Source organism: Eurytemora carolleeae, unplaced genomic scaffold (assembly GCF_000591075.1).
Source record: "Eurytemora carolleeae unplaced genomic scaffold, Eaff_2.0 scaffold369, whole genome shotgun sequence".
NCBI classification, from domain to species: domain Eukaryota; kingdom Metazoa; phylum Arthropoda; class Copepoda; order Calanoida; family Temoridae; genus Eurytemora; species Eurytemora carolleeae.
Window position 1 is genome coordinate 273680 of NW_019396298.1, and position 19916 is coordinate 293595.

General features: G+C 32.4%; 1 protein-coding gene across 3 annotated transcripts; it reads left to right on the top strand.

Moving 5' to 3' along the window:
• Positions 1-1364: 1364 nt before the first annotated feature.
• On the top strand, positions 1365-18153 carry LOC111700456 (forkhead box protein P1). Of its 3 annotated transcripts, none has more exons than XM_023471364.1 (6): positions 1365-1466; positions 12957-13189; positions 13716-14756; positions 14941-15042; positions 15646-15779; positions 17150-18153. In XM_023471364.1, the coding sequence occupies exons 2-6, from the start codon at positions 12965-12967 to the stop codon at positions 17529-17531; spliced, it is 1884 nt and encodes a 627-aa protein (XP_023327132.1). In that variant the 5' UTR covers positions 1365-1466; positions 12957-12964; the 3' UTR covers positions 17532-18153. The 3 variants fall into 3 exon arrangements, with proteins under 3 accessions (XP_023327132.1, XP_023327131.1, XP_023327133.1); XM_023471363.1 differs by lacking the exon at positions 1365-1466 and adding an exon at positions 11867-11943; XM_023471365.1 differs by lacking the exon at positions 1365-1466 and adding an exon at positions 12351-12547.
• The last annotated feature ends 1763 nt before the right edge of the window (positions 18154-19916 follow it).

The window sequence follows — 19916 nt, forward strand, 5'->3', positions numbered from 1 at the left end:
CCTAAAGAATCAATTTCTTTACATGCATCTTTAGAGAAAGTTTTACAAGTTCATTGACGATTTATTCAAACTATTGACGATTTATTCAAAATATTGACGATTTATTCAAACTATTCATAACGATTTATTAAAACTATTGACGATTTATTCAAACTATTCATAACGATTTATTCAAACTATTGACGATTTATTCAAACTATTGACGATTTATTCAAACTATTGACGATTTATTCAAACTATTGACGATTTATTCAAACTATTGACGATTTATTCAAACTATTGACGATTTATTCAAACTATCGACGATTTATTCAAACTATGGACGATTTATTCAAACTATTGACGATTTATTCAAACTATTGACGATTTATTCAAACTATTGACGATATACCTTAAATCTTACCTTTCACATTTAAGGATTTATGAATGTTTTCGCACATTTAAAAAAAATAGAATTGATCGTGCCCTGAGAGCGCAAAATCAGTCCAATAACAACAGATAAACAGTTCATCTGCTATTAGGGTAAATGTAGAGGTGAATGAACAAAATTAAAGAAGGCAATTAATTAATTAATCAGGAAATTGTGGATTCGTAAAAAGCTTTTCTGAACAGCAAAGGACAAAAAATCCCCTTATCTAGAGCAACAAGTTTTGTTATTATTGTCATTACGCTTAAAATGCTTTAAAGTAGAACAGTTCATAAAGTAAAATGTTAATTAAAATTATTGTGCTCGAGTTCCTTCAATTCTGTTTTACAAATGTGCGAAATAATTTGAAAATGTGAAAAATATACAAAATAAAATAAAAATAAAGAAAGCTTGCCTAAACAGAAATGGAGTCCTTGCCACAAACTCTAATTTTCTAATCCCTTTATCTTTGCAACCTATGCCATGACTTAGACCTTGTATATTTCAAACTATGAATTTTGTTAGACAAAGTAAGCTAAGTTTGAAATATCAAATCCATATCAGGTTGCAAAGATAACAGGATTACGAAATTTGAGTTTGTGGCAAAGACTCATTTTTTTACAATTTTGAAAATTATTTGGGCTATATATGATAATTTTTAACTTCATCTAATTTGTTTAGTTCTTTATCCTCCATTTAAAGCCCTGTATAGGGTATACACCGCTCAGACGTAAACTATTTATGTGTATTACACATTTTGTGATCTCCTTTCTTATTCCCTGAAGGTGGGGGGGAGACCCAAAGGGAAGGGGTAACGGGGGGACCCAGGGGTGGGGGAGGGGGTTGCAAACCCGTCCCCCCGGGTTGAAGCTGCCTGTGAACTGCCTGTGGTACCGCCCCGACCTGACGGGAAGGATTGAAGTAAAGGAAGGTTTATACTCCCAGTTGGTTTCAAGCCTTTATACATTGCGCGCACGCCAGGAATATACTCCGCGCTTAGGACAATATGTTATACTTCTAGTGCTATGCTTTTCAGTTGAGAAAAATAGAACAAAATAAGGTAATAATTTGAATAATAGTTAAGTGTATTTTCTGCAAAACTGAGACTTAAATGCTCTTTAAATGAATTGATTTTTTTTTATCATTTTTCATTCATATATCATTAAAGATGCGGATTTAAATCTACAATTAGTCTGGTTTATTTTCAAACAAACACTTGTATTGTTTTATCTCAAAATCAATTGTTAATTTTCAAAAATAATGATAATTGTTTCCAGCGCTATTAAAAAATTTAAAGTACGTCTAGAATTTTGTCTGACAATTTTGTATCTCCCCTATAAAGAAATTATGTATTTGCCACAAACTGAGAATGTTTCATCTAAATATCTTAGTAACCCATTGTCGTAGACCTTAGATAGTTTAAACTATCTATTCTGTTGGATCAAATAATCAAAGTTTGAAGTATCTTAGGCTTACACGACCAGAATCCGAATTTTATGAATTTGAGCCGCGTCTCAAATCCACCAAATCCGGTTTCAATTGAGCGCCGGCTTAAATCTAGAAACATTGAATACAATTTTAAACGGAACCAACTATATTTTTTTCTTTTCTATAAGACCAAAACCCTCTTATATGTATATCTTTTTTGTTAATTTTAATTGTTTTGTTTTTTCATAAATAGGCCTCATATCTTGTATGTACTTATAGTCATAATTTTACATTACTTTTTTCATTTCAATAAATATTTTAGAAATTTTTCAGTCTTTTAAAATTTCAAATTTTCCTTTCGGATTTTCTTGGTTTTATTTTTACTTTTTATTTAACTTATTTGTATCCTTCCTTATCTATAATTTGTTTACCTTTCTTATTCATTTGTATCCTTCCTTATCTAAAATATGTTAACCTTCCATATCCATTTTTATCCTTCATTATCTTAAATTTGTTAACCTTCATTATCTTAAATTTGTTAACCTTCCTTACCTTTAATTTGTTTACCTTCCTTATTTATTTTTATCCTTCATTATCTTTAATTTGTTAACCTTCATTATCTTAAATTTGTTAACCTTCCTTATCCATTTTTATCTTAGCTAATCCATTTGTATCCTTCCTTATCTATAATTTGTTAACCTTCCTTATCCATTTTTATCTTAGCTAATCAATTTAAAATTTTTTTTTAAATCTTACGCTCATTTCTTTCCCAAGTCATCTCTCTAATTATTACTTTTATTTCTAACTTCTTTATTATTCTCCATTTATACATTTTTCTTAATGTTTTTATCTTATTTACAGTTTAAACTAAATCTAATTATTAATTTCTAAATAACAGTCTTACGTCTTAAAACCTCTTTATATAAAATCTTGTATTTTATCAAAAATTATACAGATCGAACAGACAAGACATGTATCCCTAATGTTCAGGGGCGTATTCAGGAATTTGTCCAGGAGGGGCTTACATTTTTTTCTTTCCCGGGAGGGGGCTCAGCACCCTTTGGGGCCTGAAAACCCCCTGAAATCAATAGATTTCACTGGACCAGGGAGGGCTTAGTCCCCATAGCCCACCCCCCTGAATACGCATCTACTGTCACAATCTTTATCAGTTTCGTACTTTTTAATGTTATCATAAACAAAAGTTCCATAGTTAATAATGAAAGGCTACATCATTTATAATAACTTTGTTCTAAATTGTCTAGGCGCACCATTACTCATTTGATTATGCTGTCATCAACAAACATCTTCATAATTATAAATGTAAATCTAAACTGCAAGTCTTAATAATTAGTATCCGCTCCCCAGTGTTAACATGTACCTGGAGTAAATAAACCTTCCGTAGTTCTATCCCAACCCGGAGATAATTAAACCTGGTAAATCAGTTTCATTGAACCACGACATATTAGAATATAATTCATTCATTCATCCAACCCTTTATTTTTAGAATATTTCACATATCTTAAAGGAGGGCATGATCAATTCACAACAATAACCATTAAACTTTTGTCTGAGAAAAAATCATGAAGTTATCACTCTTTTCTTTCTTAATATTGATTATTACAGTCCCTTTAGTTTAATTTTACATACAAGATATCATTGTTTACAGTCCCTTTAGTTTAATTTTACATACAAGATATCATTGTTTACAGTCCCTTTAGTTTAATTTTACATACAAGATATCATTGTTTACAGTCCCTTTAGTTTAATTTTACATACAAGATATCATTGTTTACAGTCCCTTTAGTTTAATTTTACATACAAGATATCATTGTTTACAGTCCCTTTAGTTTAATTTTACATACAAGATATCATTGTTTACAGTCCCTTTAGTTTAATTTTACATACAAGATATCATTGTTTACAGTCCCTTTAGTTTAATTTTACATACAAGATATCATTGTTTACAGTCCCTTTAGTTTAATTTTACATACAAGATATCATTGTTTACAGTCCCTTTAGTTTAATTTTACATACAAGATANGCCTCGTTTCTTTGAACTTTTTTACCAAGTGTTTGCTTTATTGTTTTGTTGTATTCAGTTGTTGTTTTAGTAAACCTTTTGTTAGTAAACAATGCAGAACAAGTGTATACATTATTCTTTTTCTTTTATGATGTTTAAAAGCTTTTTGATAAAAATTATCATATATTTCTTTTTCAAGTAACATGACAGATTCACAACAGCTTTGTTTGATGCCACAGACGTTTACCGTCTTTTTTTAAATTAATTATTTTCTATTGCGGATTCTTTTTAAGCTTACAATTAAGTCTCTTCAGAAGAAATGGAGAATATTGTGCAAATTAATTTCTTTTCAAGCTAAGCTGGATAAACAACGATATCTTCCCCATTGTTAATCGGATATACCCCTGTATGCCGAGTTCATTAGCGCCTGATCCACTCAGGGTTCAGTCATGTGTGTGTTGTCTATTCTGAGCTAATAGAAATAGTATAGCGGTAACATCTTTCTTTCTATCTCATTATTCAATCAGAGATATGAATTCTTCAAATGGCGCTATCAGTAAATGGAAATATTTACTTCTACTGAAACTATTGTAGATAAAGGTTTAAAGGTTACCACTGTGAATCGAACATTCTTTTCTTTTAGATGAAGGGTCCCTTTAAATTACAGTTTCTTTAAAGGACTTTTATCATATATTTGTTTAAGAGTCATATTATGTAAATCAATACCTTCAAAAAGCGTGTTCCATGTATACTCGATGCATGCAAGCAAAAAATATATTTGAAACCAGATGTGGTGTTGAGGGAGATAGGGTTGGATAGGAGAAGATCAAATTGTTGCATGCAGTCTACTAATCAATACAAATATTTCCCCCTCTTTTATCTGAAATAATTTGGAAATTATTTATCTGATTACGGCTGCATTGAATGTACACATTAGAAGATACGCAACCAACGCTGAACTACGGAGGGTTTTATCATTTATCGATTTGAAGGCGATCAAAGCGATCGATTTTTAAACGATTCATAATAAAAGTTGAAAAAAAACATCTCTAGCTATTCCTGTTCTTCTAATATTTATTCAAATAGTTTATATCAAAGGTTGATAAGATTCGATCAAAGCTTTAATAGGTTATATCAAAGTTTTAATAGATTCTATCAAAGTTTAGTGAGATTCTATCAAATGTTTGTGAAATTCTATCAAAGTTTTGTGAGATTCTATCAAAATTTAGTGAGATTCTATCAAAGTTTAGTAAGATTCTATCAAAGTTTAGTGAGATTCTATCAAATTTTTGTGAAATTCTGTCAAAGTTTTAATAGATACTATCAAAGTTTTAATAGATTCTATCGAAGTTTTAATAGATTCTTTCAAAGTTTGAATAAATTCTACCAAAGTTTCCTTATTCTGGCTAACTTTGATCAGATTCTTTACAATCAAAATTGTTTTAATTCTATAGTTTTCGATGGGCCATCTTCCAAATCCAGATTTCTTTTAAAATTCAATTCACTAGTTTTTATGATGCTGGTTTGCAATTTAGGGCTCTGCAGCAATATTTGCAATCAAACAATAATTTCTTTACGGTTCTTAGTTAACTGTGTGTTGGTCATATTGAATGTACAGGGTGGTTCGGAGAAAACTATTTCAATTTTTTTAGAGAATTTCTTAAATCATTTCTACACCATGGTATAGAAATAAAAAGACAGATATTTTTTGTAGAAAATAGGACAGTGGGATTTTTTCTGTTTCATCCTGAATAAATTAAAGAAAATGTGAACTAATTCTGTTTCACCCTGTATCCCGACAATAAGGCTCGACATATGGATCGGTTAGATTGGTTGGATTGGATCTAAACCAATAATAAAACAGATGCAAGATATTTAGCAATAATATTATAATTGTTTATGCTTAAACAAAATACACCCCCCCCCCCTACCTACCTTTGCAAAAAAATGTTGTTATTGGACCAATTCTAATATAAAATTTATTTTCTGTGACTTCTAGAGAGTAAATTCTAATATTTCTAATTATAAAATTTCTAGAGAGTAAATTCTAATATTTCCTAATTATAAAACTTCTAGAGCGTAAATTCTAATATTTACTAATTATAAAACTTCTAGAGAGTAAATTCTAATATTTCCTAATTATAAAACTTCTAGAGCGTAAATTCTAATATTTTCTAATTATACAACTTCTAGAGCGTAAATTCTAATATTTTCTAATTATAAAACTTCTAGAGAATAAATTCCAATATTTCATACTTTTAAAACTTCTAGAGATTAAATTCCAATATTTCCTAATTTTAAAATTCTAATATTTTCTAATTACAAAACTTCTAGAGAGTAAATTCTAATATTTCCTAATTTTAAAACTTCTAGAGAGTAAATTCTAATATTTCCTAATTAAAAAACTTCTAGAGAGTAAATTCTAATATTTTCTAATTATAAAACTTCTAGAGCATAAATTCTAATATTTTCCAATTATAAAACTTCTAGAGAATAAATTCTAAATTTTCTAATTATAAAACTTTTAGAGAGTAAATTATAAAACTTCTAGAGAGTAAATTCTAATATTTCCTAATTATAAAACTTCTAGAGAAATTCTAATATTTTCCAATTATAAACCTTCTAGAGAATAAATTCTAAATTTTCTAATTATAAAACTTTTAGAGAGTAAATTATAAAACTTCTAGAGAGTAAATTCTAATATTTCCTAATTATAAAACTTCTAAAGAGTAAATTCTAATATTCCTAATTATAAAACTTCTAGAGAGTAAATTCTAATATTTTCTAATTATAAAAATTCTAGAGAGTAAATTCTAATATTTTCTAATTATAAAACTTCTAGAGAGTAAATTCTAATATTTCCTAATTATAAAACTTCTAGAGCGTAAATTTTGATATTTCCTAATTATAAGACAGCTTACACACAAAGTTCAACAATCACAATAGATTCTGTAGATTAATAAGGATAAGTCTGACATCCTTGCTCAGCCAATGATTTAAAGGGTATTGTTGTGAATCGGGAACTCCCCTCTGCATATGGAGGGTCACTTAGCATTACGCCTCTACAGTCTCTTTAAACTCATTTCTAGCAATCTTTTAAATTTACCAGAGCTGAAAACTTTTGAATGGAATATCCTTAATACCGATCAGAGACTAAGGATATTCCATTCAGGTTAATCTGGAGATTAACCTGAAATATATGTAAAACTGACTTGTGAATTTTGATTTATGCAGAATAAACATTGAAGGAAACTAAGAGAAAGGCCAATTAGGGTAACATGTAATTCTCGGTCAGCAGAAACAAAAAAAACTGACAATTTCGCGGATTTTTACCCAAAATTTCGCGCATTTTATAGAAAAATCAAAACAACCTAATGGAAGAAAATAGTTTTGAATTAAACATTTTCAAACAACTTTTTTAATTCTCTTTCCAACCTCCAAGAAGTTTTTAATGGTATTAATGATATTTACTAACATATATCTATCTAATGAAAAAGAATAAATCAGACCTGGGGAACAACTCACTCTGGCGGTGACTCTGGTCAATAGGGTGCAGTTAAGTTTGGAAGTTTAAAGGAAAGTTTTCCTACTTTTTGCATCTTTTAAATCCCTGAGCTGATTACACTTGAACGCGCTTACCATCACCATATTGGGACAATAAACAAATAAACTGGTTTCCATCAAACCACAGTACACTAACCACACTTTATAATAAACTGTGGTTTGTTTCAACATTCTCAACTAAACATTCTTTAAGCAAATCATCACTTCAACATGGTTGCGATTTTGCACAAATATGAGATGGTTAGGATTTAAAAAAAACGACGTGTTTTCGCGCATGTTACGCCTAATACCGATTATTTACATATCTCCAGGCCCTGGTTTGATTAGGATTCTTTAAAGGCTTTGAAAAGAGATTTTTTAAAGAGATACGCTTTGTTGTCTAGCCTTTAAATGCCAGTAGATAGGCAGTCTCAGAAAAAAATGAAAATTGCTTCGAGCGCTAACTTGATTTTGATCAAATTAGGCTGAACATAAAGTTGTCGATTTTTGTTGACACTCTATGTAAAGCTTGTCGTTTTAGTTTAAACCATTTTTTTAGATAGCCCTTTACCTTTTGCCTGACATTATTCTTGAACACCCTGTAGATAGTTGACACGGATCAAACCTTTGAAATAAGAGGGATGTCAGACCTAATTGACAGATTTCACACTATCTCACTTTACTCTAGACCAAGGGTTTTATACGCAAGGATAATAAATATATTTCCGGTTCTTGCAATCAATGATTTTAAACCTTAGGATAATGAAGAGGATTTGGGTTGAAATAAAAGGTTAGTGTTTGAATTTTCTCCTTAAGATTTTTTACATAAAAAAAAATAAAAATATAAACACATTTAAACTTACAAATTCAAATTATTTACGATCTAGATGTTTTTTTGTATCTCTAGATAAACTTAACAAGATACATTTCCGATCAAAAAAGTTTCGAAGATTTTTGTCCAAGATAAAGTGAGGTGAGCGCTATTTTTAAACTTTGAAATTCCTCGGAAATGATAAAAAGTTTTTATTGCTCTTTTAATCGAGTTCTGTAGAGTTCTTCAGTATAATTGGAATAAACTGAGCTAATGCTCTCACTAAGGGTGGTTTCTAGTCCCAAGGGACACTCGGAGATAGGGATTCCACAGACCCAGAGATGGTTGTTTTTCGGAGAGTTTTAGGTGTTGGAGGGTAGACCAGTCCACGGGGTACACCCATAGTAAAAGGTTGGAATGTAGATGTTCTACGGAGTATACCTTGAATAAAGGGTTGGAAGGTTGGCTGGTCTAAAGAGTAAACCCGGAGTAAAGGGTTGTATGGTAGACACTTCTACGGAGTAAATCCAGAGTAAAGGGTTGTATGGTAGACTTTTCTACGGAGTATACCCGGAGTAAAGGGTGGGATGGTAGACTGGTCTACGGAGTATACCCGGAGTAAAGGGTTGGATGGTAGACTAGTCTACGGAGTATACCCGGAGTAAAGGGTTGGATGGTAGACGAGTCTACGAAGTATATCCTGAGTAAAGGGTTGGATGGAAGCCTGGTCTATGAAGTATACCCGGAGTAAAGGGTTGTAAGGTAGACTGGTCTAATGGAGTAAACCCAGAGTAGAGGGTTGTATGGTAGACTGGTCTACAGAGTAAACCCAGAGTAAAGGGTTGCATGGTAGACTGGTCTACGGAGTAAACCCGGTGTAAAGGGTTGGATGGTAGACTGGTCTACGGAGTATACCTGGAGTAAAGGGTTGGATGGTATACTTATCTACGGAGTAAACCCAGAGTAAAGGGTTGGATGGTAGCCTAGTCTACGGAGTATACCTAGAGTAAAGAATTGGATGGTAGACTGGTCTAAGGGGTAAACCCGGAGTAAAGGGTTGGATGGTAGACTGGTCTAAGGGATATACCTGGAGTAAAAGTTTTACGGTAGCCTGGACTAAGGATTATACTCTGAGTAAAGGGTTGGACGGTTTTATTGCTCCTGAGATACTCGTGTATTCTCCTTGTTTTCCCAACCAAACCCTAGTTTTTATAATCAAAAGTATAATTTTAATTAGAAATGCAGATTCAGAAAGTTTAACGAGGTTTTGTAATAAATAACATTTCATTCCTCTACCCTTCCCCTTCTCCCTTTCTCATTATAAAACCTTTTACGAGTTTTTTGTTTTTGACGTTTTTTGTATAATCTCCCATATGGGCAATGACAGGTTGCACTTAATCTATTTAAATCTTGTTTATTAGAATAAAATTCATATTATCAATTGTATTAGAATATCTACCAATAACAATTAACTACAAAAATATCTAAATAGTCATAACCCTGATTTTAATATCCCGAACCTATTCTTTTCTGTGGAAACAAAGCTCTTCTATATCTTCAGGAAATACCGTAAGTTTCAGTTTTCCTGCATTTGTAGGGTGTCCAAAAAACATATTTCCATCAAAAGGTTGATCACCTACAAAAGCTTGATCATTCATGTATGATTAACTGAAATATTTGAAATTTTCCGTACGTTCTTTTTTATGATGTCTAGGTTTTTGGACACCCTGTAGTTTTAAAAATGCAAAATTAAATGCAACATAACTATTAAACATGGCCGTCTCAAAACAAAGACTGAAGAACTACCTGTGGTCAGTAAAAAGAACTAAAAGAATGAAAGAAAAAGTATAAAGTGAATTCCATGACTACACTTCATACTCTTGCCTCAATCCTCTTATTAATCCTGATGATTTGCAGATTCGAATATATTTGCGAAAATGCGGGAATTCTGGTGTAAATCAGAAATCTGAGAGCAGTTCTGTAGATTACATCGAGGGGGGCGGGGGGGCGGGGGGTACACCTTTTTAACATCAAATACATGGTTAATTCCAAGTTAATTTGATCTTCACAATATCCAACAATAATATCAAATAAATATATATCCTGATATAATTCTAAAATTTATTGAATATCACATATAGTTCGATAGAGAAATAGATACATCTAAAGATTGATCTTCCAAACGTTTGATAGTTATAGATAGCTAGATAGATAGATAGATAGATAGATAGAGAATAAATGACAAAAGTATGGAGTAGATTATAAAACCCCAGGGTTTGTAAACATTGATATTTAAGTATTGAATGTCTAGAGTTACCCTCCATCCTGGCAGCCATCTTGGACTTTTATAATTATTTTTACTCGGTTGTAATTCGTGATTTATGAATTCAATATTTTTCCATTTATTTTGTTTATTTTCCAGCAGGTCTAGAGGCTAATAAAAGCTAATAAAATGTAAAACAATTATATCATTATTATTTAGTAGGTTTGGGATCAGGTTCCAGATTTAGAGAAAAAAATAGAATAATGAAATTTTTTAATCATATTCTTTTTTATTATTATTTATGCATTGATTTCCAGATTTAATAAGATTGTATTTTTGTATTAGTTTAACATAAAAGATTTTTTCATATTTTTGTTTTCGTCACATTTTTTACTCTACCTTCCCTCTTTCGTTTCATTCTTGTATTTCTTCTATTTTCCTGTTTTATATCTTTTAACTCTGTACATAGAATTTACACTATAATAACGAGCAATGAAAAGCATGAAAAATGCGGGAAATGAAGATGAACGGAATCCATTTTAGAATAAGCGAGTTTTCAGTCGATACGATTACACAAATCTAACCAGAATAAATCAGATGCAGGACATAACATTTATATATTTGTTAGAGGGGATCTTATATCGGTGGCTATCTTTAGATTTTATTTTGGGGATAAGCGGCCATTTTGATTAAAGTCGGCCACGTTGATTTGTCGGCCATGTTGATTTGTCGGCCATTTTGCCATTATTTAGAGTTTAACAGAAGTTTATAATATTTTTGTAATTAGTGAATTATTAAAGTGGAAAGAAACATTTGTAATGCGAAATTAAGCCCGTCCCTTACGTTTCATTTAATAATCTTATTTGATAATCAATACAGCTGTTTACAAACAATTATACAAAAACCGGTTGTATACAGTTCACAAAACTTTGTAATATTTTCTAAAATTTTCTTCTTGAAATTTAAAAAAATCTATCAAATAGTTGATTTCTAAGATATTTAATAGTCTGTCGTAAAATTTATTAAGATGTGTTTATTGTTACACAAAATTTAATATTTCTACAGTTCTTCGCTATCTTAGAAGTTGAAACGTTGAATACATGAAATACAAAATTTACAAACATACTTTATTGTCTCATAATTTAGTATTGCCAGTTTGTCTGATAAAATTAAAACTATTAGCAAGGTTCGAATGTTTCGCCATTATGTGGTTAAATTTTGTAATTCTTCAGGGATATGTTTTTTCACAAATCCTGGATAATAATGTAAATATTAAAATATTAAAATAAAACAAACTTTTATAGATTTTCTTTTTTCGTCATTTAAAAAAAATTGTATTAAAATTTTACCCTGTAATTGAGTTGAATCATCAATTGATAAATTAATTATTGAAAATGAAAAAAATCAGTTGTCAGGGAACATGCAGTTTAGTTAAACGTCTTGATGAATCAATATGGAGTGTTCAGAGACAGGTCAATCACCCTTCCCCCTCCTTCCCCCCCCACCTCCTCTCCTTCCCTCCCCTCCCCTATATAACCTTTTCAACATTTTGCATTTTCCAAATAATAAGTTATGTTTAATGTCTTAAAATTGTTTTTTTTTTATGCTTTTTTTAATGACATAAACTTATGACATATGACAGCTTTGCCTTCAAACTAAAGGTTTTCTTAAACCAATCAAAAATATGTTTTAATCGTTTTAGGGGTTCCTGAGTTATGATTGGACATCCAAACAAACAAACAGAGATTAGATAAAATCCTATTTTGTCCAAGTATTTCCATTGTTATATTTCATGTCTTAGTCCTGTTTTATTTCATGTCTTAGTTCTGTTTTATTTCATGTCTTAGTCCTGTTTTATTTCATGTCTTAGTCCTGTTTTGTTTTGAATTTTCTTCCTCAACCTGTTATTTTCTCCGGGTAGTGTTTAGAGTACTAGCCCTGCGTGAAAATTGTATTAAATTATTCCTAGAATATGCATAGGGAGAAGTTTAGTTTTCAACGGTGTGAATTGAACGTTATTTTGTTCAATTATCCACTCCGTTATCCTCTACACACCAACACCATATCCGACGAAAGGTCAAACAGATTTAATGATATCAGAAATTTCTCTGAATTTTCTAAACTTTTTGCAATTTTTCGTCTTTCCTCACCTGATCTCTGATCTCCAAATTTACTGAAAACATTGAAAGGATTAATATGGTTATGATTCAGGGATAGATATGGATACACGTGGATACAGGGATACATGGATAAAGAAAATGCATCTCTATAATAAGAACACAGATTAAATGCATATAAATATAAAAACGGATACAATTATATCCAATAATAAATAGATATATTATAAGCTCAAGAATAAGTGCATACATTTTCATTGTAATATTTGGATACCTAATATGTCAAAAATGTGTTTGAAAATCACAATATGCTCAAATTGGACCCGATCGTTGAAATCTCCATGTTTTTAACTTTAAACTATTTGCAGACCCTGAGATGATGATTCCAAGTGAGATTCCTCCTTCTCAGCTCTCCTCCTCCTCCTCCCCCTCATCACACTTTGGGGAGGTTCCCTCGGTGTTTCAGCAGGCAGAGCAGATGCTCCGGAACCAGCTGCTCCATCAGACAAGTCAGCAGCATCAACATCAGCAACAACAGCTTCCTCAACTTCATCCGCAGCAGCTTAGACTCATTCAGAATCTTCAACATTTTACGAAAAAGGTAATTCCACGCAAAGGTAAATTCTCGCATTTTTCTCCTATTTTGCTTTATCTCTCTCTCTGTTCTTTTTCTTCTTCATATGTTATGTTTTTTTTTCTTTTTCTCCAATTTCTTTTTTAGATATGCATCCAATTTTATTTTTACTCCCTACAATAATTCTGAGTAGATCTGATTTCCCGTTCAGAAATTGGATTAGATCAGAAATCAGAAATATTTCAACTTTCGATTTAATGTGTTAATATTGGATTTCCCTAGCTACGCTTTAAAGACCAGCCAGCGCAAATTCTTTGAATTCAGAATTCCGGTTTTGCTCGAATACAAGAATACAATAATACAATATATACATTGCATGCGTGTCTAAGAAAAGCGAAAGACCAAGTATGTATTACTGATCCTCAATTTCATGCATCCGCCCACCCCTCTCTTGGTTTCCCAGCAACCTGATGCGGGAAAAACAAAATCCAGAAAAATATTCATATTTTAAAATTTCTACAAAAACTGAAAATTCTCAACTTTTTGTGTTTAGGAACCAGTAAAGACAGAGTCCGAGTTTTCCCGTAAGGATGTTCCCTCGTTACTACAGGAACTACAGATCAATGTGCTACAGCAAACCCATCTCCTGCAGCAAGGAGAGAGCGCTAAAACCTCCGGTATCCTTCACCAGCTTCAAAGTAAACAACAAGAGCTGACCGCTCAGCTACAGCTGGCCCAGCATGCGCTCACCATCAATATCCTCATGCAGAATCAGAATAACGAGCAGAAGCGAGACAGACATAGAAGTGATACATACAGTAGTGACGGAAGCTTAAAAGAAAACCAATCTGATAATCTGAATCCGTCCCCACCTACTAGAAATAATGGACACCGCAGTAGTTCGGACGAAAACACTCCGGTAAAAGAAGAAGAGGAGGATAACCTACTTTACGTAAAACAACAATGCCAGTGGCCAGGATGTCGCAGAGAATGTAGTTCATCCGCGGTCTGGAGATTACACATGGACCAGGAGCACGGGTTTAATGAGAAGAGTACAGCTCAAGCTAGGGTTCAGATGCAGATTATATCTCAGCTGGAGAATCAGCTAAGACGAGAGAAGGATGTGCTCACAGCAATGATGAAACATCTCCACCCTGACACAGAGGATGAAAGAGAACGAAGGAGTCCTGTCGCGAAACGAATGAAAACTGAATCTCCCGTCCAAGAGTCACAAGGAGGACGTTTGAGCTTACCAGAGCTGATGAAATCTCAAAATCTTTCTCAATACAGCAATCCCTTGACACATTTAATGAACCTTGCCCCCACCACGCCCTCCCTCTCCCCCCTAGCAGCGCTCAGCTCCGCCTCTATTGGTCTACCAGCCACGCCTACCTCAACCCACGTCAGACACTCCTTTTCCGATAAGTCTCCTTATTCTCAAAACATGATTCCAGAAAGCCATCGGAGACGTGTGACACATCATGATCGCGGGAACCCTAATCTCGATCCCGAGGAAGATCTCGCTAAAAACCGTGAATTTTATCGAGTGCAGGATGTGAGACCCCCCTATACATATGCTGCTCTTATACGCGCGGTAAGCTATAATTATATCAAATATGGAAGATGAGGTTTCCAATCCGCCATATTTTTAGTTGAAAAGAAAAACAAAATTCAGTAAATAAATATTTTCTTTTTGGCAAGATAAATACTGTTTACGAAGTATCTAGTTGATGCAATCAAAGCCTTGAGAAATGAGAAAACAATATTTTTTGTTTCAGGCAATTCTTGAAGCTCCATACCAACAGTTGACTCTGCACGACATTTATAATTGGTTTACGTCAACATTTTGCTTCTTCAGAAGAAATGCAGCAAGCTGGAAGGTGTGTACAGTGTACAGTAAACTGTTAGATTATATTTTTGGTAGATTTCTACATTCCCGTCCAAACTTAAATGGACTCTAAGGGTAATTACAAGAAATTCACAACGTATCCTTGAAACCTTTATCTGATCATTAATGTGGAAGATATTTCTCGTTTAAAATAGGGTTTTAGATCATTCTGGTTATGATCTTCTATGTAGAAATGCCTAGGTCACGTTTGGGTTTGAAAATTTACTAATTCATATTTGATCAGACAAAGCTTTCAACGGTACTGTTGTGAATCGGGCATTGCTATTTTTAAATTGAGGGTCGACACTTGAAATTACGCCTGGAGTCCTCTTGATGAAAAATGTAATGGTTTTAAACTTTAAATCCCAGTTCTATCATTTGAAATTAACATTTAAAAATCATAAAAACAGTATCAAATAATCATTCTTAATCAACATAAATCACATATTACTATGGTATCTAAGTTCATTTAAAAACAAATTTCCTAAAATTCAAGATGATATATAAAATGTTTACCAACTGTTTTAATCTGTATCCTATTATTAGAGTATCATGCAATTACATACAAATAATGATTAAAACATGAAATGTTTAGAATGCTGTCAGACATAACCTCTCTCTGCACAAGTGCTTTAAACGTGTTGAGAACGTGAAAGGTGCAGTGTGGACAGTGGATGATCTAGAATATCAGAAGAAAAGAAATCCTAAAGGAAATAACCAATGGACTAGGTATGGTTACTGAGATAGTTTCATAAACATTTTTTAACGTTTAACCCTATAAGGGATGGGGGGTCTGAATCATGTATAGCCAAACGCCCCCCCCCCCTAGAAAAAGGCCTTAGAGAATAGGTAAAGGGTTGAAATGCATGTGCATAGCCCAATTTTTCATGGCAAGCTCAAGAAAAAAATTAGACCGAAAACTTTAATAGTTTGAGTGCTAGGGAGGGTGGAAAAAATGCCTAAAAAGGGTTAAAAAATGTTTTTTTTTTTTTAAACAAATATCAAAGTGTGACACATGTTTCTACATGCATTTTTCAAGGGCTTTTCAAAAATATAGTTTAAGGTCTGTAGCTTTAGTCAAAAAATTTATGGATTATTTTAATTTTTTTTTCACAGACCGGACTCAAAAATGAGAGTGCAAGAACAAAAACAAAACTACAGGGGGGCCGCCAATTATGAATTATGATCGGACATACAAACTTAACCAACTAATTTTATACATTTAGAAGAACTTTAGTCGTCTCAAATGTTAATTGTCTCATCCTCATGTATTAAACTTATGCTGGTGTAAACCTTTGATATTTCAAACTTTGACTTTGTGATCTTACATAATTTATAATTTAAGATATTATAGGTCTACGACATTGGGTTGCAAAGATATATGATCTAGAAAATCAGCGTTTTTAACAAAAACTCAATTCCTTTATTAATTTATCCAGCTAAAAGTTTGAATATAAAATTCGTTGTAATTGTATTATTTCAAAAGTTTTAAAGCAAAGTAAACTAATTCAAAGTTTTTAGATTTAAAACAATATAATGATGTAAACAAACAAGTTTAATTACTTTTACCTAATTATATAAACACAATTAAAAAGTGTTTATGATAATAAATTATAATGACGTCGGTTCATTTGCATATTTTCAAAACTTGACCGCCTTTTTATCTTCTTCATCTATATAATAAAGCACTTCGCTCATATATATTTATATATTTATATGTTAGCTACAGCTTGCCAAACGACTGACCCAAATTGGCTGAATTTTTTTAGGGAACCCTTGGCTATCCCGGGGGTAACAAAGGCTAAGAAAATTAGATTTTTTTTCAATTCAAAATATTTTTTTTTTCAAAATTATTTTTTTTTAATTCCACGGGCAACGCCGCGCGGGGGTCCTTTAGCTAATCTTATCCTAATTCTAAAATATTGGATCAATCGGCGCTTCAAAGCCTGCGCTAAGATCTATTTAAGTACTGTGCGCTCATCTTGAGTTTATAAATATATATTGTGCGCGGGGTGCGCAATTCTCTGCTTGAAGTCTTTATTACACTAACATTAAAATTCCATTGGTAATTTGACGATCTTAACATCTTTTTATTCTAGTGCGCTTGAGAGCCCGAACGCGCACACCAGTCCGTCTCTGTATGAGGGCGCGTTTCGTTTGGAAACAACCGCGCGCCCCTCGGACATGTTCTCCGCGGGTTTGCACGCCACCATGCTCATCGGGTCCTGCAAGGGGGAGAACATCCATGACGAGGACTCCCCCATGTCCTCTCCTGTGGACGAGTCCTACAAAATCCGAATAGGACCTCGGGGTTCGTCCTCTCCAGCCTCACACGACGGCGAGGACTGTAAGCCTGAGCTGGAGGAGGACGGAGAAGCTCAGGACCTGACTGTGTCTTTAAACCACCTCCAGGACGAGGCTATGGACGAGGACAAAACTAAAATGAATTTATACGAGGATGAGGACGCGTCTCTTCATTGAAAAACTCAGTTTAGTAAATTTGTGTCAGGACAAACCAAACCTCTTCCAGCCATTCGTTCTTTATCCCTGGAACCTAGAATATCCTTATGATCCTTAGTACCCGGATATCTATAATCTATATCCATATGGAACCAAGTACCCGGATATCTATAATCTATATCCATATGGAACCAAGTACCCGGATATCTATAATCTATATCCATATGGAACCAAGTACCCGGATATATAATTTAAACCTTAGAATTTAGCAACTGCTATGAAACTTTATCTGGTGAACAATCTGGTGAACTTTCTTCTGGTGATAATTAACCACTTATATTTATGTACACTGTAAAATTGTTTGATAATAATGGATGACAGTGCAAAAATAGTTGTTTTTATATAGTTTTCTACCAAACAGTTTTCTAACCTGCATTTATCAAAAAAACTTCCGTAGCATTTAAAAACCGGTGATTCCCCATAAGTACATGTATCTTTAAATTCGGGTACAGCATTTATGTACGCTTATGTACAGCAGCCTTGTTAACTGTACACTGTGAGCTTTAGCCTAATATAATGTGTCCACCTCTAGTATATATATAATATATAAAATATTATCTCATAATATAAATTAATCTTGCAACATTTTTTCATTCATTTTTAGGTTAAAATATTTGCAGATTTAGGAACCAAAAGTTGTAATTTTTTGTAACAAATTCTTTGATTATACAAAAATGCCAACATGGATTTCTTTATCCAATGTGGGCACTCACTTGCAAACAGGGTTATGTCTGATTCACAACGGTATCATTAAAACCTTTATCTGATAAAGAATGTGGAAGATATCGTTGCTTTTCAAGAATGAAAAGTGTTTGATTTTATCCATTTTTCATGTAGCAAGAAGTTCGCAAGTCAGCACAACAAAAATAAAAATTTCAATCTTTTGAAGAAAAGATATATCATTCACTCTTGATCAGAGAAAGCTTTTAAGAGTAAAAGAATTGAGCTTTTGCCACAAACTCTGATTTTCTATTCCTTATATCATTACAATTCAATGTTGTAGACCTTAGATATCTTAAACCAGGAATTATGTTAAATTAAATAATCAAAAATTGAAATATCAAATGTTCACAACATCAGGTTGCAAAAATACTGGGATTTGAAAGTCAGAGTTTGTGGCAAGAACTCAGTTCCTTAGGGAATCACTCTATAAATGGAGGGTTACTCAAGTTTATTCCTTTAAAGAGAAACATTTTGGAATATCACAGTCTCACAGAGGGAAAACGCATCAACACAAAAATGGATATTATTCGAAATAAATATTCGAAATAAATATTTTAAAAAAATGTTCGAAATAATTAAAACGATAAAAAGAAGGAGAATTGTTAATATCGATTTTCAACCAAGCCTATAGAGTGACAAACTTAAAACACAAGAATAACTTACTTAATAATAGCATTTAAAACTTCCAGAAGCTATTAATCAATTAAAGAGATTTTATTTAAAAGAATCTTAAAAGAGTCTTTGTTACAAACTCCGATTTTCCAATTCCTAAAACTTTGCAACCGGATATCGCAGACCTTTGATATTTCAAACTATGAATTCTATTTGATCAAATAGTCTAAGCTTGAGATATCAAAGGTTTACACCATCTGGTTGAAAAGATATAGGAATTGGAAAAGAAATTGATTTTTTGTCACAAACCAAAATTGTTCAATCCCTTTATCTGTTCAACCCGATATCGCAGACCTGTGTTATTTGAAAATAGTCTAAGTTTGAAATATCAAAGGTTTACATAATCAGGTTGCAAAGATCGGATTGGAAAATTTGAGTTTTTGGCAAGAACTAAATTCATTTGAAAAAAATTGAGACCATACATTGATGAGTTTTTTAATGTCTTAAAGAGTATTTTGAAATATCTAAGTGATACTTACCATTTCATTTGTTCATTTGTTAACCCTAAAACAAGTTATTTTTTCCTAAAAGGGGATGACTAAACGTAGAGGCGTATTTTCATAATTAACCTTTGCATTTTATTTAACAATGAATTGTTGTACAAATTAACCCCCCTCCCATCCTACCCCTCCAACTGGCATTCTTAGGGTTAATATTCTATTGCTGAATGATACTGAAAATTATTGTTTTTGGTCTGATAAGAATGTTTGTACTTTTTATCCTGTCAAGCGGTAAGCTTAAAGTACGAAGACATTATAATGAAGTTTATTTATGGCAAATTAATGTTTTTTTTTCAGCTACAGTCAACAATAAAAATAAACGTACAGTGTCCGAATTTAATGAATTTGAGCCGCGACTTAAATCCGCTAAAAACTGGTTTATATTCTTTAAATTCAGCCTCAGGGTGTTTTTTCAATCTTGATTTGTCTATGATACTGATAAATCAAGGAA

What these genes read in the sequence shown, in the direction of transcription:
- LOC111700456 (XM_023471363.1), top strand. An exon ending in TTCAACATTTTACGAAAAAG is followed by an intron (nt 13,190 to 13,715) that starts GTAATTCCACGC and finishes TTTTGTGTTTAG; the next exon opens with GAACCAGTAAAGACAGAGTC. An exon ending in GAAATGCAGCAAGCTGGAAG is followed by an intron (nt 15,043 to 15,645) that starts GTGTGTACAGTG and finishes TGAAATGTTTAG; the next exon opens with AATGCTGTCAGACATAACCT.